The sequence below is a fragment of the Eurosta solidaginis genome, chromosome 2 (assembly GCF_040869045.1).
Source record: "Eurosta solidaginis isolate ZX-2024a chromosome 2, ASM4086904v1, whole genome shotgun sequence".
NCBI lineage: Eukaryota > Metazoa > Arthropoda > Insecta > Diptera > Tephritidae > Eurosta > Eurosta solidaginis.
Window position 1 is genome coordinate 285,175,922 of NC_090320.1, and position 24,034 is coordinate 285,199,955.

At 34.7% G+C, this 24,034-nt stretch overlaps 1 protein-coding gene across 1 annotated transcript in view; it reads left to right on the plus strand.

Moving 5' to 3' along the window:
* dpy (dumpy) overlaps positions 1–24,034 on the plus strand; it is a 307,368-nt gene that overhangs the window by 158,977 nt on the left and 124,357 nt on the right. The window contains exon 6 of the mRNA XM_067768302.1: positions 22,226–22,357. Coding sequence (XP_067624403.1) covers positions 22,226–22,357 — 132 coding nt within the window. The remainder of the gene's footprint in view (positions 1–22,225; positions 22,358–24,034) is intronic.

Consider the following 24,034-nt stretch of genomic DNA (forward strand, 5'->3'; position numbering starts at 1 on the left):
CTGACATCTGTATCACTCCTAATAGCTGGAGTCTTAGCCTAGCAAGCGCAGGGCACGAGCACAGAACGTGCTCGATCATTTCCTCCTCCAGCCCGCACTTCCTATATCTGCTATCACTAACCAAGCCTTATTTAAAGGCATGTGACGCCAGAAGGCAGTGTCCAGTCAGAATACCCGTCATGAGTCTACAGCCCTCTCTTTTTAATGATCGAAGCAACTTTGTTAGTCTAAGGTTGTAAGACGTACACATAATTTTCGACACTTTACAGCCCGCGCTTGAACCCACGCCTATCCTGCTTGGTCAATCATGTGAACCGCTTGCCTTCGCTTAATCACGCCCAGTCTAATCGGGACGTCTACAGAGCAAGCTTCAAGGAATGCGCCTTTTTTTGCTAGTTCATCTGCTTTATGTTCCCATCTATTCCCATGTGCCTTGGAACCCAATATGGATATATGCTTCTCCCTTTTCCGCTTCTCTCCAGAGACTGCTTACACTCTAACACGTATTAGATGATGTGCTATGCGAGATTATTGCCTTGATTGCTGCTTGACTGTTAATATAAAAGTTAGCACGATTGCAGCTTGCGCTATTTTCTTCCAGGATTTCTACTGCTTTGGTTACGGCAAAAGTTTTACTAATGATAGCAACTTTTTTTTATAATTTTAAATTAAAAAAATAAAAAAACTTATTTTTGCGAAACATAAAAAAACAAAGGCAGGTAGTCTGCTCCGCTAGCCACACTGAAAGCCCTGGGTGCAAAGCAACAACAACATTTAGATTAAGTTTGAATTAGAAATATATATTTTTTTTTTCAACTCGTAGCAAAAATTGAAAATTAGGACGACGCAAATTGAATTAGAAGCTCATCCTTAATAAAAATAAAAAAACAACACTTTCTAAAACAACAATTACTCCTCCAATTTATAAGACATTTGCGTATTTTCTTTAATAGCAAAAACACACTTCATGTGAAAAAACAGCTTTTCGCCCCACAGTGCATCTATGTATAATATACATTAGACTGGGTTGGTCCCCATACAAAACAAAAAGTTGCTAATGTCCGCCCCTAAATTTAAAGATTATGTTGAGAGGGTTTCGGAAAATTGTTTTTTTATTTTTTTTGATCCTTCGAAATACAGCCGAAAAGGTTTTTTCGTTGTAACTTGGTTGTTTGACGTCCGATTTTTAAAATTGATATGTCATTATTTTGGCCTTGAGAAGCTTCACATTTTCGTTTAAAGTCCTTTTAAGCTATGAAGTCGTTTTCACATGATTAGGTCAGCTAACAAAATTTTTTTTGTCTTACCAAACGAAAGTGCTGAACGCGTTAACAAAAAAATAAAATAAAATTTCGAAATGTAGAATTTCAAACTTCGAACTTCGTAAGCCGATATCTATTTTTTGGAGGCTAAGTTCGAAAAACGGAGATAGTACTTTGTTTACTTAAGCCTCAATCTCTACATAAAAGTGTGTTTTGTCCAATACTCAGAAAAAAAGTTGATTTTGTCGCATAGTGTTATTATTATAAATACGAAACAACAGGTTTGACTCACTTATTTACTTTGACTTCCCCTATTCCCTGCAATTTTTCCTCCAAAAATATCATGAGTTTCAGGTCTAAATATAATAAGGATCAGGTAAAATAACAGTTGCAATAAATATTGAAAGTGCTATAACTTGTTGTTTATTATTTTAGTAATATGGTTTCAAAGCAACATTTTCTTGAATTTTTAAGTACTTTTGTTTGGTAAGGAAAAAACGTACATTAGAGGGGGTAAAATTTTGTTAGCTGACCTAATCATGTGAAAATGACTTCATAGCTTAAAAGGACATTAAACGGAAATGTGAAGCTTCTCAAGACCAAAATAATGACATATCAATTTTAAAAATCGGACGTCAAATAACCAAGTTACAACGAAAAAACATTTTCGGCTGTATTTCGAAGGATCAAAAACAATTAAAAAAAAACTAAATTTTTTCCGAAACCCTCTCAACATAATCTTCAAATTTAGGGGCGGACATTGGCAACTTTTTTTCGATCTAGTCTAATATACATTGTATATATCCATGCTTGTTCACCCACTGTTTAATTTTGATTTATGCGCTTAGTGAAGTATTTAAGTTTTTTTTTTATTTTAAGTATCGTTTGTTTGATGGCGCTTAAAATTTAAAAAGGCCAAATTAAGTACTGCATTTCAAGAAGCTAACTTAAAAACAACAAGAAATGTTAAAAAGGCATCATGCAACAATGTCTCTATCTAGCTCCATATATGTTTTAAGTTTTGTACGTGCCTGCAAAAAATTTCAGTGCTTTTCACAAATTAGCCATTGTAAATAAAGTTTTTTTATTTCTATTTTTGTTAATTTTTTATTCCGCTATTAACGCTTGCTTGACTTTAACCATCACGCTGTGCATAGTTCACTTTCTGTTGCTCTTTTTGCAGCGATTCAACAATTTTGATAAGCTACAACTTGCACGAAATATACTAGAGTTGTAATAGCTTTTAAAGTTACTATATATATATATATATATGTATATGGAGACATATGCTATGTACATATATGCCAGAGAAGGGCACTTCGCAGTAACCACAAAAAATGGACTCAAATAAAATGTGTACAGTAATGCAAAGGAAAGTATACTTGAACTAAAAATCGAGTTTAAGTGCAAAAATAATGTTGCCCTCGACAAGCGTTGGCTTATTAATGCAATGCTACTAAAAGCACTAAACTTTTTAAAGCACGCTGCCCACATACGGAAGGTGCAAAGATAGCAAACTGAAACAATTCCGTAGTTTTGCATATAATTTAGGGCTAAGCGTTGGGACTTTAAAAAATCTACAAATTAAAATGAGCGAAAATGCTAAATTAAAAAAAAGAAGCATTACAAATAAGTGAGAAAATGTAGGTTCGCTCTAATCCGAACATAATATTCCCAGCTGCGGGTAATTTAGTGAATTATCTCATTTTTTCCATTTTTCAAAAAATTTAAATACCGAACTAGTGGATGTTTATTTCGGCCGATTTCGTTAATTTTTAGTGCCAATATATTTTAAGACCACATAAGTTTGTGTACCAATTTAGTAAGGACATTTAAATTTTTACTCCGCTCCGTTCCAATTCAGAAAGTTTTCCGGTTGGCACCCATTTTTGTTAGCGGAGGAAGATTAGACCTTGGCTAAGTAGAGAAGCAGATTAAAACAACAACAAGTTAATAATTATTGATTCTTCCAATTGGTGTCAGTTATAGGGAGTTCACGCCAGCTGGTATGACTTTCTACGCAACGGCCGAAAGTGCCTAGACACCAACTAATGTTATTATGATGATTCAAAAGATATTTTAATTGCAGAAGCTCGGTGTTACTTTGATTTTGGATCAGTCATTCGATGACTTCCTTCACTTCAATCACACAAACTGATGTGCTGCACGTATATGACTGCGTTATCCTACGCATAGCACATAAGATACCTAGAATCTGCCGACTTTGTGTATCCCATCGTCAATATAAAAAAAAAATGTAAGGCGCGATAACCTCCGAAGATATTTTACGCCGAGCTTCTCTTCCGATTTGCGTCTTGCTCCTTTTTTAATTTTCTTTAAAAATTGGCGTGATGTGACCTACTTGTTTTTACGCCGACTCCGAACGGCATCTGCAAGGCAGATGAATTTTTACCGAGAAGCTTTTCAAGGCAGAAATACACCTGGAGCAATTTCTTCTAATTGAAAAAACTTGTTTCTAAAATTCTGATCTTGCTTTTCCCGGGGTGTGAACCCAGGATCTTCGGTGTGGTAGGCGGAGCACGCTGCGATCACACCATGGCGGCCGCCCAACAACCCAATATAATAAAACATATTATACGCAGCAGCTGTTAATGCTAGTCTAGTCAGTACCATAGGGCAGTTAGAAACCTTTTCATTTACGTTCGTCATGGAGTATTCCCAGAAGGCTTCGTTTCAAGTATTATTATATTTGGAGCTTACACCTATCGGCAGACAGAAATTAAAGCCGTTGAAAGCTATATTTATCTGACAACTTGGGTTAACAGCAAAATGATTTCCATCATACAAATTCGGCTGAGAATCACTCTTTCCAACAAGTGCTGCTTTGGCTTGAGTGAGCAGCTGATAGACTCCTCTCGAAGAACAAAAAGCACGCTCAATAAATCTTGTATTAAATCAGTATTCAACACGTGGAATGGCTCTTGAAGTATTTAAGTGAAAAGTTCACCAGTTTTTTTTTTTTTTTTTTTTCGATGACGCTTTACGATCAGCTTTACGGGATTTTCGCGGATATAAAGGAAGTGAAGCGATAACTAAGCCCGCTTTAACGCTAGTTCTCTTAGTAGTAGTTCAAAGGCGTAATTCGACATCAGCTCCATCATAGGAAAGGTGGTAACTTTATCTATATTTTTCTCTTTATGTCGTTTTAGGATATGATTACTGGAAAATGAGTTATGTCATTCTAGAATAGTTGTTCCTTCTAGATATGACAGCTATAATAATGCGACATTAACTCCATCTGTCGATTAGTTTTTGCTTGCAGAAACACATTCAAGTGAAGTCTAGAAAAGTAGTGTTTTACAGTTTCCTCAGAAAATTTGAAGTTAAGCCGATGTAGCTGTAATTTTTGAGAAGAGCTTTATCGGATTCATATTTGCAACAACGGATACTGGCAAGTGTTTGTTTTATTATCGGCTTATTATCGATTTAACTTAGCATCGTCCAATTATCGGTTTATTGTCGGCTTGTTATCGTCGAGACATCAGCTTATTATTGGTTTTTTATCAACTTGTTTTCGACAGGTTACAAATGTGATCGAATTTATATTGAAGTTTTATCGTTATTTGTTTCATGCCAGTCCGATAAGTCGTCGATAGCAAAGAGGAAATACACCGATAACAAATTGTTAACATTTCAATAAGAAATTGATATCTTTGCGATACTAAATCGATGAATTTTTGCTAACAAATAGATAACTTGTTTATAACGTGTAACTTTTCGATAAATAATATATAAGTTTTCGACACTTGATCAATTTCCGATAGCAAATCGATAACCTTTGGATAACAAGTCGATAAATATTTGATAATATTTCGATAGCTTGTCGATAAATAACAGATAATCTTTCGACAGTATATCGAGATCTCTCCGGTAACATATCGCACATAAAATATCTACCGTAAATTTTTGATAACAAATTGATAATTGTTGGATAACATATCGATACATTTTGGACATCTAAGCAATTAGTTTTTGATAACAAATCGATAACTTTTGGATAAATAATCTATTCATTTCGGATAATAAATCAATGAAAATCGATAGCTCGTGGATAAAAAAGTCGACAACTCATTTAGTGGGTAAAATATTCAAAATGTGCCAACAAAAATTTTTTATGTTTCCAATTTCGATGAAACTTTCTAGAGTAGGTGTACTATAGGACGTCAGCTTATATGACAAATAGATAATTTTTTTAAATTTATAAACTCGTATTTTTGTATAAAAATACTTCCCGTAGATTTCAATAAACATTAGTTATACTCAACAAGTTTTTTTTTTATCGAAGAACATTAAAGTTTGTGTATTTTAAATTTTTTTGAAAAACGCATTTTACCAAAACAAGCCAAATATTTTTAACTCTCCAATGTTGTTACGGAACTGAAGCATCGGAATTATTCTGTACACGAAAAATGTATCACTTATAATCATTGTTATCAATAAAACATGTAAGGATGGGACTGTCTTCGGCTGTGCCGAAGACGTCATACCTTTCATGAATGGGGCTAAACAATAATCTTATCCCATTCGTAATCTCCAAATAATCGGATGTATAAGATAAGAAGTATATAGTGAACAGATGTACATACCTAAACGATTTTTAAGATAATTATAAAAAAATGGCAAAAAAACCCCTTATCTGAACGATCGGTTGTATGGGATATATATTATATATAGCTCCGATCCAAATAATTTTTACAGGAAAACTTCTACGATATATTATGATATATATCACCAAGTTTCACGTTTTTATATTGGAAATTAAGGCAGAAATGGCTAAAAATCTTTCTATCTGAACGATCGGTTGTATGGGATAGGTATATACTAGGGCGGGTCGATTTAAAAATCGCTCATTGCTCTGTGAAAATCGCATTCTAGGGATCAAAATAAGAAACTTTGCCGAAGGAACCATACCCCTAAAATGAATTCTGATGTCCCCCAATTTGGGTCGAACTTTTGGGTGGGGGCAAATTTTGAAAAATCCCACTTTGACCCATTTAGAGTGCTCCAATCGAGTCCAAATGTATGACAGACCCCCACTAACTTTGTAGGCCCGCCCCACCGATGCCAGTGGCACAGCCCCTGGAATCCCCCTGGGGGTTCACCATACAAACATTTCAAAAAATCGCCGGTTTTGCACTTTACATAAAAAAATCAGCTAAATGGCTATGTTTTTTCTTTACTTTTATTTATTTGTTTATAATAATATTTATTATTTATTTATAATAATATCTATTTTTGCTCTTAAGAAATTTATTTAGTCAGAACATATGTAAATGAAAAAATTAATTTAAGTGAGTTATAGAAAAGAAACTAAAAAAAATTATTGTTTGAAATCTTTTTTACTTTCAAGTCTGGGCAATTTCGCACGGCTGTCTAATGTCGTCGCCATAACAGCCTCTACATTTTCCGGTATAACCCGTTTGGAAACGCTAGCTAGCAATTGAACATATCGTTCCGTTCCTTGTATGTGTGTTGGATTTTTTGGATCATTAAACGGTGGATCATCTTGATTTAAATATTCTTTCAATGTATCGTACGGAATGCTTCGCGTGAATGGTGGTTCAAATACGATATTTATATCATTCAAATTGATCATTTCCGTATAACTTGTGCAATTAAAGTTTATATCTGGTTTTTTATAAACTCTAAGTTCCATTGGCTCGTCAACATCGATTCGATAGTGTAGAATTTTCTTGATGGCACAGTCGCGCTTTTCTTTGCTATCATCAAACAGCATTGATAACAAGATATTTTCCGAATGCGCATAATATGAATTATCTTTAATTACTTGATTGAAAATTTTGCGTAAACGAGGTTCTAGAAATCGTGACCAACCAATGAACTTGAAAAATAATGCACTGCCGTACACGACAGAGCTGTAATACTTGATATTGAAGTACATTGGCACATAACATTTAATTATAAATTCAACCAGAATTCTTAAATTTGCATCTGGATTTTCCGTTGTCACATATAATCGCAATAATCTAGCGGCCTTGGTGAGCCACCGAGAATATACAATTTTCCATGGTTTGATGTTAGCCAGATCCACCGGAACCACGCCGCTAGAAATTGCATGGGCCATGTCTTATAAGTACTTCGAATCGGTGGAAAATTAAATTTTTTCTGGAGCAGGGGGCATATTTTGCAACTCAATTTTCTGGAAGCCGTCCACCACCTGAAAATATATAATAATAAAATAATTAAAAATGGTTGACAATTATAATAAATGAGTGATAGCAATAACTTACCGGAAGAGTTTCACAAGTAAAAAAATGTTTCCAGAGATTTTACATACTCTGTAAATTGTTGGGTGTTGTTTTCTCTCTTGATTTGCTCTTGATACTTGTCAAGCAATTTATTCAGTTTATTAAATAAACTTTTTTTCAGCATTATTTCCATGCCAAGTTTTTCCTAAATTCCAATCAACTTATCGTGTACTTGAATAGTGAATGATTTATGGGAAAACTTTTTTTGTTCTGTTTTAGCACGTTCGCTGAAGTAAAAATAATATCTCAAGATATCCAGATGGGTTGGTAAATTAAGATCAGTTAAATCAGTAGACACACCAAAAACAGTAACATCATGCTTGGGTATAGGACTCATTGGGTTTTCGATAGTTGTTGATGTAGTTGCTTCATCTTGCGGTGTAGAGGATGGTGGATTCATTGTAAACTTTTTGATTTGGTATGGTCACCTCACTTATTATTTTTTTTGAAATATTTTTTTATCTGAAATTAGCACTTCACACTTTGAGTTCTTCACAACGTCCTAATGCATTCACAAAAATTGTTGCGTTATATAAGGTCTACGAGAAGAGGTAATAAGAATGAAATGGTAATTTCAATTCTACCTGCTGTGTCTTGTGGTGGCTTAAAAAAAACAACACAAGCAATTTTACGATCTGCAATTGTGTCACAGTGATACCTTCATTTTTTAAAACGGTTGAATAAAAAACCCACAAAACTATATTTACGACAGCAAATGCATCACAGTAAAGCCTTGATTTTAAAAGGGTTGAAAAACGCTAATTTCTAATATTTTTTTTTAATTTCTTTTCTATTACTAAGTTAAATTCATTTTTTTCATTTACATACGTTCTGACTAAATAAATTTCTAAAGAAAAAAATAAACTTCAAAAAGAAAAAACATGGGCATTTCGCCGATTTTTTCATGTAAAGTGCAAAACCGGCGATTTTTTGAAATGTTTGTATGGTGAACCCCCAGGGGGTTCCAGGGGGTGTGCCACTGGCATCGGTGGGTTGGGCCTCCAAAGTTAGTGGGGGTCAGTCATACATTTGGACTCGATTGGAGCACTCTAAATGGGTCAAAGTGGGATTTTTCAAAATTTGCCCCTTCCCAAAAGTTCGACCCAAATTGGGTCATCATCAGAATTCGTTTTAGAGGTATGGTTCCTTCGGCAAAGTTTCTTATTTTGATCCCTAGAATATGATTTTCACAGAGCAATAGGCAATTTTTTTGCCTCCCACAAATCGACCCGGCCTAGTATATACCATATACATATAGCTCCGATCAAAGTGATTTTTTTAGGAAATCTTCTATGATATACTAGAATAAATATCACCAAGTTTAACGTTTTTATATTGGAAATTAAGGGAGAAATGGCTAAAAATCTTGAGGGACTAGTTTGCGTTCAAACAGACAGACGGACGGACAGACGGACATGGCTATATCAACTCAGTTCGTCGCCCTGATCAAATCGGTATACTTAATGGTGAGTCTATCTTCTATATTTCTCAACGTTACAAACATCGGACCAAAGTTAATATACCATTTCATGTTCATGGAAGTTATAAAAAGTCGATGTAGATAAAGATGATACCTCGCAGAGAATGTTACAATAACAAATCGATAACTCGCCGGTAAGAAATGCATAATATGCCCATAACCTGTGGATGAGAAATCGATAACTTGTCGATATCGATAAAATGTCGATAACCTACCGATAACAAACCGTTAGCATTCGATAATAAATTCATAATACGACGTCCGGTATAGTCCGTATCTTAACACCTCAAAATTATTATTACGTAACAAGTAATTATACTTAATAACAGTGTGAGCGATGTGTTACGTACCACCCTATAGTTCATACCCGGAAGTACATTACGAAAATATTCTTATTGTTAATAGATTTCCAGATTTCTTCCCTTGGCATAATTTCGCATGTAAATTTTACCTTTAACGCAAATAATTGTAACCCCATAGCCTCGTGTGCGGTGTAATAAAATATTATTCACAAATCTCTTCCTTAAAAATCTCAACCAAATATCAACATTAAGAAGACGTTATACTAAATTAGCGTTTCCCTGTACATGCTTCAAATGAAACTTTGAATAAACCATGAAAAATCTTCGCATACACTCTTGATAGTATTTGATGAGCTCATGCGTGAAAATTAGGAGCAACCCTGCCACAAGTGTGTCTGCTTGACATAAATAATAAAATAATAAATGAATATTAATTAACACCAACATAGACAATTATTAGCGGATGCGTACGTGGGCAGCCAATCAAGGTCAACAAAGAAAATAGCTCAAGAATTCTAATTAAATCTAAGCGTAGTAAATATTACATAGCCATAACGGATATGAGTTACGAAAATTTAAAATATAAAAGACAATTGCGCCTTACAAGTGCTGCTTTGCTAAGATATATAAATTTACACACACATCAATCTGCAATTATAACAACGCAAAAATCAAACAAAAAATAATAATAATAAAAACTAAATATGTTGTACTTACGTCAGCTGAAAAGCATATAATTAAGACTAAGAGCTAACAAAAAAAGAAATGTTTGCAAATAAATTAGTAATATTTTACATGCTTTTAAGTAATGCTCTATCGGCTAGCATTTGTTGTTTTTTTTTTTTTTTTGTTAGTTCAACGCCCATTCTCAAGCACTTGCTTCTTACTCACTTCGATTTCCGCTGCTTTGTTGGAAAGATCATCCAAATTTTGTTTAATTTCAATTTCTAACAACTTACTTTGATCCATAAAAATTTCGACTAACAACCGACCACCAACATTTATAAAATTTTTTTCTAGCTTGGCTGTTAGATATTGGCGCCCTGCAAAGTGCCATTAACCTTATTCGAGGTCACGAAATTGAGTTAGAACATTATTTGTGGTAGCTTAAACTGCTTACACCACTTCTTGAAATTTTAATTCTCAGCTCAAATAAAAAAAATTTGATTTTAAACAGAAACAAATAATTAAAATGTATATTAGTAATAAGTGAGCTAACCAAATTATTTTCGTAAATAGAACGTGTATTTCAGAATTAAGTTAAATGAGTAAGAACATCGAAAGCTACAAAAGAAGATGAGTTGAAGAATGAACGATTGTAGTTTTGAAAGTAAAAATCTGAAATAAGAAGTTTTTTCACAAATTAAAATTACTGATATTATTGAAAAATTGCAAAGTTTACAAACGGCGATGGTTAAGGTACGTTGAACTGGTCGGTCAATAAAAACCTCACACAGACTGAATGTGTCCATAGTGTTACCAGAATCTGTTTGACGACCAAACTGAAGAACCCCAATCAGGTACCAGGACATATGTTATAGAATAACTCCGTCCTCTTGGCAAATACTACCAGTTTTCTAGGACCCAGCTTAATTCCTACCTCAAGATCTTGCAAGTCTGCGAGCCTTGGCCTGGTGATCTTAGGACATGAACGCAGAACGTGCTCAACCCTTTCTTCCTGCAGCTCACACTTCCTACACTTGCCGTCACTGACGGGGCCTAACTTGTAAGCATGTGACGTCAGAAGGCAGTGTCCAGTCAGTATGCCCATCGCGAGCCTTAAGTCTTCTCTCTTCAGAGATATAAGCCACTTTGTGATGGCGATGATTTCTGAATTTCACTTCTTCATCAGCTAGTTTTTCGGGAGCTGAGCATTGAACTCGAAATCTTCAACATTCATACTTTATACTAGTGTAAAGGCAGATGCTTTTAACCACTCAGCCATATGAATGCCCCGTTGCTCAATTTGCAATTAGTCTCTAAGTATTGACTTGCTATTCCTTTATTCACCATTTAGGTACATACTAATTCTAGAGTTCGGTAACTGACATTCGCAGAGGAAATGAATAACCGTTTCTTTGCAACTCTTTTGGTGGCAACCCCTTCATTTGTCGTTGAAGGGGATCCCCATTACTGCCACATTTGAGCCGAATGGTAGGTCTGTGTCCCAAATATGGTACTTGTTATCCCAAATATGTTCTCCCTAGTCCGTTTTAGTAAATCATCCATTTTTTTGGGTTGTAGTACAGCTGAAATTCGTTTGGTAATCCTTCACAAGTTCCTAAAGTACCAGTTTTGAATAGCATTTCTCTTGAGATAGATATATATGACTATTTTCTTTGATGTAGATTATCGAAGCAGTGTGACTAGCTCAGTGCTGTCTAACGAATCACTGGCCTCTATTATCTCATTCGCTAATTTGTTACATTGCTATCAATGTTCGTGACCCGGTAATCACGTAACCATGGGTGTAATGGTCGCTAAATTTACTGCATCGCATAGCGTTTTCTTACCGCTATCGACGGCCTTGGAGGATGTATGTGGTGAATACAATGCAAGGAGCACTTCTGGGCTGTCTGAGTGTAGGCATACCTATCGACCACTTATAAAACTCTCCAATAGAAAGTAACAGGCTCTCTGTTTGGCAGATACTAACTGAGCGGTGTCACTCTCTTTATATACGATGTCAACTGGCCAATCCAATTTTGAGGGTAGCCTAACTTTAAAGTTCTTATCAAAGTTCTGTGTGGGCGAAGGTTAATCTCTTGTCGAATCCATACCAGTAGCCTTCCTTCAATACTGCTTCTCATTCCAGCAATAATACTCCCCAGTCTCATGGCTAACCAATAGCTGTTAGATTGGTGTGAAGGTCCAGTGGCAGCTGGTTAAGGATAAGATTTAGCGCGTCCCTTTGTAAAAGACGTAAGTGCTCCTGTTCCCTGCACTGGCTGTCCGTTGTACATTGTTTTGTTTTTTTAATGTTGTATTGCTTATCCAGGGCTGGCCATGTTACTATCACTTTATACGATAGGATGTGCCTTATGACTACTGTGTAAAGAAACATCAATAGTTTTGGTTTTGGGCCTCAGTTTCTGCTAACTTTTCTCTTGCACGAGCAATAAGCGATTTACGCTCCACTGTTCTTTCAATATTGACTTTCCAGTTAAGCTCGTTGCCTTTTTCGATTCCAACGTACTTGACACTCGTTGAGAGCAAAAGCTTACTGCCATTCGGTAAAGGCAGTCAAAGTTGAGGTATTATGGTTCTTTTAATACCTTGCTTTTGTCAACATTGAGGTCATTCGATTTCGCTTAAGGTCTATACTTCTAACTTTACTTCATGCTTATCAAGCCCGAGTAGCATTAAGAATTTGCGTCCTTTCTTTATGCCAATATAATGAAGTTACTTTAACTGTCAGTTTTAGCATGTTAGCACGCAAACTCGCAGTACTTTGAGGCGAAATCAGGGATCGTAGGAGTCATACTTAGCATTTATTATAAAAATCGGTTTTTATAATTATTTTTCGATAATAATTTTGTTTTGAGTTTTTTTTTCAATTCGCTCAAAAAATAACAGATATTTTTTGAGTTTTTTATTTCGATCGAAAAATAAAAGTTAGTTCTCAAGATTTTTATTACGCTCGGAAAAGTTACAGTGACTTTTCAAGTTTTTTTTATTTCGCGAGTTTTTTATTTGGTTCTTAAAATAGCTTTTAAATTATTTTTCTATCTGACTTATTTCACTCGGAATATAACAGTTAATTTTTTTGAATGTTTCATTTCGCTCGAAAAGTAATTGTTGTTTATCGATACTTTTGTTTCACGTAAAAAATAAAATCAACAAAAGGATTGAAAAATTACTGTTATTTTCCGAATGAAATAAATAATTGAAAAAGAGCAAGTAAAGATGCCTAACTTCTGGTTTAACCGAATATTATATACTCAGCGTGAGCTTCCATTGGACAGTTCATTTCAGATAAATTACTTTTCTACATAATACGTGGCACCGCCCGTTTAAAAAAAATGTCTCTCCATTTCCTCTTACAATGAAACTTGATAAGTGAAATATCATTGATTCAAAGCTATTTTTGCTAAGTTATAGCTTATTATTCTAGTCTACGACCCTTTTAAATTTGTTTTATATCGAAGTTGCCGTGGTATTTAACCAATCCTGTCCATTTTTACTAGAAATATTTTCCTGCTATAAGGAAAATATGTGTACCCAATTTTGTTGCGATATGTAAATTTTTCTTCGAGTTATGGCTCCCGAAACATAGGAAATTGCTTAGTCATAAAAGGGGCGGTGCCACGCCCATTTTATTAAATTTGAAGTTTTGCCCATTTGTTGTTATAAGTTCAAGCGTTATAAAAGAAATGAAATAACATTAATATAAAGCTCTTTTTTGCAAAGATATAGCTTATTTTATTCGTCCATGACCCTTAAAAATCTTTTATGTAAAAGTGGGCGTGGTCCTTAACCGATTTCGTCAGTTTTTCTACAAGTCATTCCTTATAGTAAAGGCAACCTCTCCACCGAATTTTGTTTGATTAATAATATTTGAAAAATGGATTTTATCACAAAATTTTTTAAAATTTTTATCAAGAGTATCAATATCAGTTCACAAGTCAGATTTCAACACTCTAGGTGTATTATTTACTAAATAATCAGGTTTTTTGCGGTTTCCAAAATATTATATATTGTGACGAATATTAGCAACATTAAGGGATACTATCATCTCTAAGCCGATACTAAGAAGTCACTTGTATCTACATAAACGAATAAATCATTATGTCTACACATATGTACGTAAACGCAGCGGAGAGAAATGCACAAACACATGCATATATCTTATCTGAGATGCTCACAAAAGTAGGCAATCATTTGTGCAAATATCACCCACATATACACGCGCATATGAGAAGCTATAACGTGCATCTGTAGTTATAGCTGGTAATTTTATAGCTGGTAACTAAGTTAAATTCTAGAAACGCCTATAAATATGCGAACGAAGAAATCGAAGAGTATAAAAGAGCGCAAGCTGAGCAATCATGGAATCAGTTAAATTAAGCACGCCATCTGTTGAGAAGTAGAAGTGTTATTGTGAAAGTAGTCTAATAAAGACCATTTTGCATTACTGAATATTGGAGTTATTTATTCAACAGTTTAGTGATTCGAACGTTAGCAGAAGGTTGTTGCAAATAAGCGGAATTTCTCAAAGTTCGTTACAATATATAAAGAGTGAGTGTGATTATCATCCGATTTCGCTCATTTTCAATACCAATGTATTCTGGGTCCAGATAAGCTCGTGTACCAAATTTGGTGAATATATCTCAATATTTGCTCAAGTTATCGTGTTAACGTGTTAACGGACAGACGGACGGACATGACTCAATCTAATTTTCTTTGGATACTGATGATTTTTATATATTGAAGTCTATCTCGATTCCTTTATACCTGCACAACCACCCGTTATCCAATCAAAGTTAGTATACTCTGTGTGCAAAGCACGCTGAGTATAATAACTTCTATTTTTGATATTAAAAGCGAAATTAAAAAACAATCCATTTATCGATGGTCTGTGTAGTAAGGAACATATTACCGTACTTCTCAAATATATGAAGTTACCCATTAAGTATGATTTTTTCTCTTAAAATATTGACCCGTTACAGTTATTTGCAGTAGCTGCATTCAAGCAAAATATCACCACATTTAAAGCTCTTCCGAAACCAATGGGTGACCTTTCGCGGAGTACACTGCTCTTGAAAAAGTCGGCTGAAGGTTTAAGATTCCGCTTTTGAACAACTTTTTTCACAAAAAGAGCACAAGGATTATGGGCAGCATATAAACAAAATTTTTATGCGAATAATATTTCTTGGCCATTTCTTCACGCCTTCCAAATGTTTCTTAGACATCCATTGCGCACAATTATCTTGACCTTCCAATCGAAAAACAGCATTTCTTTTCACTTTGAAATCAACTAAGTTAAACAACTACTTAGCATCTGTAGCTTGTTATTTTTTCTTATGCATCATTAAAATATCTTGGACTTTTTTTCTACAATAAAATATGCGCTTGCGTTTGAAGTTAATTGCAGTTCAGATAGTAAACGAGCGCTGAAATTTGATGGCTTACAGAATTGCGCTTTCTCTTGCTATACAAAAAAAGAAAATTTTCATTCTTAGCAAACATGATGCATATAACTTATGTGTATTTTGTTGCCATTTTACTTTTACTAAACGGCATGGTGGGATTCTTATGATAGGAAACGGGAAACAGCATCAGGCGATATGCTTGCTTATTATACCCGCTGTATTTGTACATAGGGTATTATAACTTTGATTGGATAACGGTTGGTTGTACAGGTATAAAGGAATCGAGGTAGATATAGACTTCCATATATCAAAATCATCAGTATCGAAAAAAAATTTGATTGAGCCATGTCCGTCCGTCCGTCCGTCCGTCAGTCCGTCTGCCCGTTAACACGATAACTTGAGTAAATATTGAGATATCTTCACCAAATTTGGTACGCGAGCTTATCTGAACTCAGAATATATTGGTATTGAAAATGAGCGAAATCCGATGATAACCACGCCCAGTCTTTATATATATAACATTTTGGAAAACACAAAAAATCTGATTATTAAGTAAATAATACACCTGAAATTTGGCATGTGGACTGATATTGAGACTCTTGATACAAATTTGAAAAAAAAATTTTTATGGGCGTGACACCGCCCACTTGTGATAAAATAAATTTTACAAACATTATCAATCATAAATCAAAAATCGGCAGCGGTCGCCTTTACTATAAGGAATGCTTTGAAAAAAAATTAACGAAATCGGTTAAGGACCACGCCCACTTTTATATAAAAGATTTTTAAAAGGGTCGTGGACGAAAAAAATAAGCTATATCTTTGCAAAAAAAAACTTTATATCAATGGTATTTCATTTCACGAGTGGATTTATAACAGTAAATAGTAAAAACTTCAAATTTAAAAAAATGGGCGTGGCACCGCCTGTTTTATGACTAAGCCATTTTTTATGTTTCGGGAGCCATAACTCGAAGAAAAATTAACGGATCGTAATGAAATTGGATAAACAAATTTTCCCTATAGCAGGAAATAAAATGGAGATCGACTAAAGACCACGCCCGCTTTTATATAAAAGATTTTTAAAAGGGTCATAGACGAAAATAATAAGTTATATCTTAGAAAAGAGCTTTGTATCAATAAAATTTTACTTTCTAAATTGAATTATGACATTAAATTGGAAAACACTAAAATTTTTGAAAATGGGTGTGGCACCGCCTCTTTTTTGTCTAAGCAATTTTCAATGTTTCGGGAGCCATAACTCGAAGAAAAATTTACATATCGTAACAAAATTTGGTACATATAGTTTCCTTATAGCAGGAAATTGTTCCAGTAAAAATGAATAACATTAAGCACACAAAACAGACAACAGCAGCGTTTCAAGTGTACAGCGGGGTATGTAATGTTCGGTTTCACCCGAACTTAGACTTCCTTAGTTGTTTTTAGTTTAGCTTGATTTTGTCATAAATCCAATGCAATGCTGAGTTAGTCAAAGTGAATGAAAAAATAGGATTTTATAAAAATAAGGTTTAAAAATAAGAAAAAAAATTTGAAATTTTTATTTTGCTCAGAAATTGTTTTTTTTTTTTTCTTTTTACTCAGAAAAGAGACAAAATACCAGAAAAAAAAATTTATTTGCAAAATGATTTTTGTCACTCTGACATTGCAAGCCGACTACTACTACAATTGCATCTAACACAAATTGGCAATGAAATTCCAACTTGCACAAAAAAATAAATATTTATGCAACAACAAACATAAATATAGTAATAAGAAATTACCTTCAAATTGGCATAATCAATGGCCAAAAATGACGATGATGCGCCGACAGGCTAACGTAATTACGCATGCGGAAAATTTACCAAAGCCAATGTTGTTGTAATTTGTATTGCCCTTGCATCATTGTATACGCACTCACAAGCAGTGGTGCATGAAAACTGCGTAATACACAAAAGCCTCATAAAAGCAAGTTTGTCGCTTAAGTCTTTCGTTTATTTTTTGTAGTGGTATTATAAATTTGTTTGCTGCCGGAAAATTATATTTCATTTTACATTTTGCTGTCATTGTTGTTGACGTTGACTTATATGCATATGTGTACATATAGATATACGCCGCCGATAAACGCCGCCATCGCCGCCGATTAGCGACATTTTACGCACGCCGCCGCCGGATGTCAAAAATATCGGCGCGGCGGCGGCGGCGTTCGGCGCGTTACTATATTTTCTACTCTTTTAAAAGTGTCCAGGCCATTTATTGCTCATCTCGAAAATTGCTCCGATATGGTCGAAAGGGGTTTCAAGGAATGCGCATCACTGCCAGTTATAAAAATCCAATTGCGAAATTTAACACTTTCTAGCCGTTCAAAAGTTATTTGAAAAAACAGGCGATTTCAATGCAGTTTTTCGCATTACCGAAATCACCATGTTATTAAAACAAAACACTTAAAGAAAAGTTACATAATAAGTTTAAATGTTCACTTCGCATAAATTTTTCAAAAACTAATAGAGAAAAATGTATTTAAAAAAAATTTCAAATTGTCCTCAAGTTGTTAAAAAAGCAAGTTACCCGAAAAAGGTGCCGAATTTTATATCCCGATTGGCTGAAAAAATAAGCGAAATCAGTGATGCAAAATCCTTTAGTAGGCTCCAGTGGTTTAAATTCTCCTTTGTAATGATTCTCAGCTCACACTAAGTTGCATATATCTTCAACACGTATGAGAAGGGTTTGAAAATCACTTTATTTGCTTAACCATAAAATAGCGTCTGAAATCTTAATTTTGATTTTCACACTTAATTTTGATTTCACCACCCAAGTCTCCCGGTTCGACATTTCCTAAAGTTGGCGACCCTATCCGCAACTAGTCCCTTGGAGTGAATCACATTGGATATAGTCTTTCAATCATGTTTAAATATGACCAAAACGTGACGGCTCCTGTTACAAATGTTAATATGTAGGCACATTTTTTAACCCGGTTAGACTTTGTTCTTCGCGAGAAGACAGTCGAACAAATGAACGGGTGTTCTACTACCCTAACGTAGGGGATAGTCGAACTAGTCTGAAAACTGAAGGCGGTTATCCATTGTAGGGTTCTTATTATTTTTATTTAACTTTGTATTTTAGTTACTTTGCACTTTGTAATTTTAAAATGTTTTAACAATTTTTTAATTTTCAATATTGATTTTTCAGTTATCAAAAATTTTCATTGTTGGTAGTTGGTAAAATAAAATAAGTTAAAAGATGGTATGGGACGAGAATTCGAGTGAAGCGTTTGAATGCATTAAAGATAAATTTGCATCTACGATATTGTTAAATCATTTTAACAAAGATGCTAAATTATCTTTAACAGTTGTTTAGGCCCAATGCCTAACTTTCACCTGATTGACGGCGCCCCTCCCTAACGTTTTAATAATATTTCCAGCCACCCACACTCACGCCGCATTTGTGTGCATGCATGCACATGCATGCGTTTCATACACATGCACGTGTGCGTGCAGGTTGTTAGCACCCATGCACGTATATGTGGGGGTGGTTGTGTGTGTGGCTTTTTCCCCTCCTTAATACCAGATGACTTTTTCGCGGCTTAGCGGTTGTCATCAACGGAACAACCGGCCTCTTTCTCGATTGACCGCCAAGCAGTTCACGTCGCCCAGGATCGCCATCATTTGTACGTTAAGGTAAAGTCATATCATCATTGTACATTTCCTTTCAATTTAATTAAATACAATATTATAACGAGGAAATCCTCTTTGTGTTTTCTTTTATTGTATTTCTGAGTGAACCTTCCCGAGATCGACCCTTAAGCGCCTACCCACTGCCGGTTCCAGACGCACTCAGGCCGAACAACAGTAGATGCATCTAACACAGCGATTGGGGGACAACAAAATTACAATTATAAAATTGAACCCATTGCATTCTTTTCTAAAAAACTTTCTCCAACTGAAATTAAATATAGTGTTTTTGATAGGGAGTTATTGGCAATTTACTTAAATATAAAACATTTTCGATATCTTTTGGAAGGACGACAAATTACAGTTTTTACGGACCATAAACCTTTGACTACTGCTTTAAATTCAAAAGCAGAACGAAGTCCTAAACAAACGAGACACTTGGAATTTATAGCACAATTTACTGATGACATACAATACATTAAAGGAGAATGCAATGTTGTAGCAGATACGCTATCTAGAGCTTTTGAGGTTAATGCAATATATAATGCAGAACTGAATTTTAAAATTTTACAAACTGAACAACAAAAAGATGATGACTTAAATCAACTTGTATCTGATTCTCAATATCTAAATTTAAAACTAATTAGTATTCCCATTTTAAATTTTAATATTTGGTGTGAAATTTCAGGAGAAACTCCTAGGCCATTTGTACAGAGTAATTTACCCGTTGGCCTGAGGTAGCCAATTTACATCGAAATTGTTTTCAGAATTAACTAAATTACTTGGTAGTCACTAAATTACAACATCCGCATATCACCCTCAAGGCAATGGTATTGTTCAAAGATTTCATAGACAATTAAAGACTACTATAACAGTTAGAAAGGACACAAATAATTGGTATGACGAGTTGCCTGTCATATTACTTGGTTTGCGATCTATTTACAAAGAAGATATTTCGGCTACACCAGCGGAAATGGTTTTCGGACAGAATTTACGTTTGCCAGGGGAACTTGTTGTGCCATCAGCTAAAAATTTCTCATCAACCGAAATTTTAAGTAATTTACGTGAACATTTTCGAAATCTTAGATCAAATTTAAGTCATCATAAAGATTCTGATACTGGAATTTACGTTCCGAAAGATATTCAAACTTGTAAATTTGCATTTGTTCGAGTCATTAATAAACATTCATTACAACAACCATATGAAGGACCTTACAAAATTGTAGAAAAAGGCCAAAAATGTTTTAAACTTGAAATAGATAATAATATTAAAACTATTCCTATTGATAGATTAAAACCTGCAATAATGGAAACAACAGACACAAATAACACCAAGAATTTACATAAAAACAGAGTTACGTTCAATTTGTTTAATGATACATTTTCTTGATTGGGGAGTAATGTAGGGTTCTTATTATTTTTATTAAACTTTGTATTTTAGTTACTTTGCACTTTGTAATTTTAAAATGTTTTATCAATTTTTTTATTTTCAATATTGATTTTTCAGTTATCAAAAATTTTCATTGTTAGAAGTTGGTAAAATAAAAAAAGTTAAAAGATCAAAATAAAATATAATTCAAAATACGTTTTAAAAAAAGAATTTTTAATTATAACCTACATCCTACAAACGGGACTATTGAAGCTAATGTATCGAACACAAACGTTGCAACTTTTATCCACGGTCCTTGTAACGTTTAAATTATATAACTAGATGCGCCAAGGATTATACCATTTTCACCCATGTGTTACTCAATGATATCCACTTAGACTGCTTATGATTTGGAGGGCGGCATCTTTGGCCGAATAGATACTCCCTAGCGTTTCAAGGTGTAGCTCGTAAGCATAGCGCGACAAAAACATCCATCAGAAAGTATTCGGAGCTACACTTAGAGCTTCTAGGAAAGTGACGTCGATGAAAGTATGCGTTCGAAGTCGCAGTCCTATAGCTGCTGTGCTGGCATATGGTATAAGGACCCTTTGGCACGATTAACAATAAGCCCGCAATGACGCTAATCGTTAAACTGGGCCACGAGAGTCATGGCTATTAGTATTGATAGCAACCGTAAGTCGCCTTTGTGCGTGACCAACATGTAGCCACAAATGATTTAAAGAAATCGTGCCGACGACGAATATTAGAGTTAGCGCAGAACATCTCCTTCGGTGAAACTACGCTACAAAAATGTGACCATATTAAGTATTTCTCCCTCTCTCCGCAACGAGCTACTCCCGAAATTTGTTGATCGATCCGCAAGATTTTGAGGCAAAAACCGCGGTTCATTCCGAAATGGCCGAAACGTCGATTGCCTTAAATACACATAAACAAAACCTTTCCAAATATTATTTTTTTAAATTTTCGCTTTACAAGCCTCCCAGATACTTATCCGCAAGTTAATGATATTATTCCAGATCGTCAAACATACCATTGACGTCAGCAGTATGTTTCCATATTCATTAGTTGTAGACAATGTGATACTGTTGTTGTTGTAGCGATACGGTTGCTCCCCGAAGGTTTAGGGAGTGATCGATGTGATGGTCCTTTGCCGTTTGCAGATCCGGTACGCTCCGGTAACACAGCATCATTAAGGTGCTGGCCCGACCATCTCGGGAACGATTTATATGGCCACATTAAACCTTCAGGCCAATCCGGTATTTTAGTCGCCTCTTACGACAGGCATACCTACCGCGGGTATATTCTAACCCCCTGACCCGCTGGGTTAACAATGTGATACTCTTGATGTCCAGCCATTCAATTCAGAGGTTTACGCCGATAACTTTGTCGGCGCGCCGGCCACGCCACCGCCGCCGGTATATAATATAGCATACTCCGCCGCCGCCGATTAAGTAACCGGCGTAAACCTCTAGTGTACATGCAACTGTATATTTTATAATTTATTTGTCAACAACAACAAAAAAAACAAGAAACCTTGACCTTGACATTTATAAGCATTAATCAGATCATTCATGCGTATAATTTTCAGTGCTTTCTATATGCTAACTCTTATAATATACCTAACTGCATACATTCATACATATGATACACATACATACCAACACAAATTTTACACTGCGCACTAATTATCTAATACAAAAATATTTTGCATCATAACACACTACTTCTTCTTCTTCACATTTAGACATTGATGAATGCCAAGATCCTACGATAAGAGCGCGTTGCGTTGAAAACGCTGAGTGCTGTAATCTTCCAGCGCATTATTTGTGCAAATGTAGAGATGGCTATGAAGGCGATGGTGAAGTGCTGTGCACAGGTAAGTCTGGAATAATAAAACTAATAGCATAATTGGTGTTTGGGTATTAATTCAACAAAAATATTTTGTGCATTTTTTTCTAATATCTAAAAACTTTAACGAAAGATCAATATAAATTAGGATTGAAGGTAAGATTTTGGCGCTTCACCAATTAATTGTTGTTTGATTTGAAAATTTACGCTACGGCAGGTAGGAAATGATTTCGTTTGCATATCAAATAGAATTTGCTGCGGTGGAGCGTTGTAGCACATATATATATATGTACGGTATGTTTATATACATAAGAGCACTTACCTAATTTCACCGAAACAAAACGTGAGAATCCAATGCTAAACGCATATTCGAATAAATTAGAGTGAAGTTTTTTTTTTTTTTTGAATTTTCGTTAAATTTATTAAATATTCAAAGCATTGAATTTTAGTAAATTTATGGCCTTAAATTCTTCACAAAGTCCTAGTTTTTATGTAGAACAAAATACATTCGATAATTTTTTTGGTTCAATATTTTTTTTGATAAATCTTTAATACCAAAGAAAATCTGATTTTCCCTTTTTTTAATTTCACTGTGTTTTTTCTGTTTGTAATATAAATAAATAATATTTCATCTATAATTAATGTAGTAATCGAAACTTTTCATTGGGTTTTTGTTTTACATGATTCTCGTTTACATGTAATCCACGTCTAAAAATATCGGGAGAATTGTCAAACGCTGCGTCTTGACCTCAGTATTAATAATCCGTAGGGAAAAAATTTTGAGTTGTTCAAAAGATATTAACGAAAAACTGAAAAGTTACACCGAGTCCCTCCTAAACCGGAGGTCGGACCAGTAGTATTTTTACGCAGAAAACCTTTCTGTATTGGCGGTCTTCGGTCGCGCTTATAAAAATTACCCTGGTCCAATAAGTCCAAAGAAAATCTCTTTGTACACAAAATTTCTTTCTGTGTATAACAACATCACAACAACCATATGAAAATCGCCAACTTCAAATGCAATTATCTCTGGACAGAAATTAAGTTTTTGTTTTTGTTGTTGTATTAACGACAATGTTGATGTTGATGTTCTTTTGCCGGATATAGATCCGGTACGTTGCGATAACAAAGCACCATTAAGGTACTACCCCGATCATCTCGGGAACGATTTATATGACCACATTAAACCTTCAAGGCCATACCTCCCCCCAGCTCCTAGTTCCATTAGGAACTTTGGGTCGCCAGAGCTTGCTAAATATGTGTAAGATACATTCATTAGACCGGGTCGAGTTATTAACCGATATCGCGCCATCAATTTTTCGATAAGATTTGGGCTCAGGAAAAAAAGTTCCACTACGCATACCCAAAAAAAATAATTTTCGAGCCTGCGAAAAAAAAATGGCGAAAGGGTAAATTTTTCGAACAAAACACGCCCCAAAACCCAAAAAATATTTTTTTTTTTTTCAAAAAACTGTTATCGCCAACGTTCTTACAACAGTTGTCGAACCAGGTTAACATTCATATTTGTAACAGGACTACCCTCGTGGTAGATACGGTTGACAATTGGGTTGCTGAAGCTTTGAATCTATAAAGCTTTGTGTTGTGCTAAGAAACTGATTGAAATTTGAGCGATTATAATATAAACAAAGATGAAGCTTTTCTTTTTCGCCTTCGGATTACTGTTATAGAGGTCAATACGAGTTGTAAA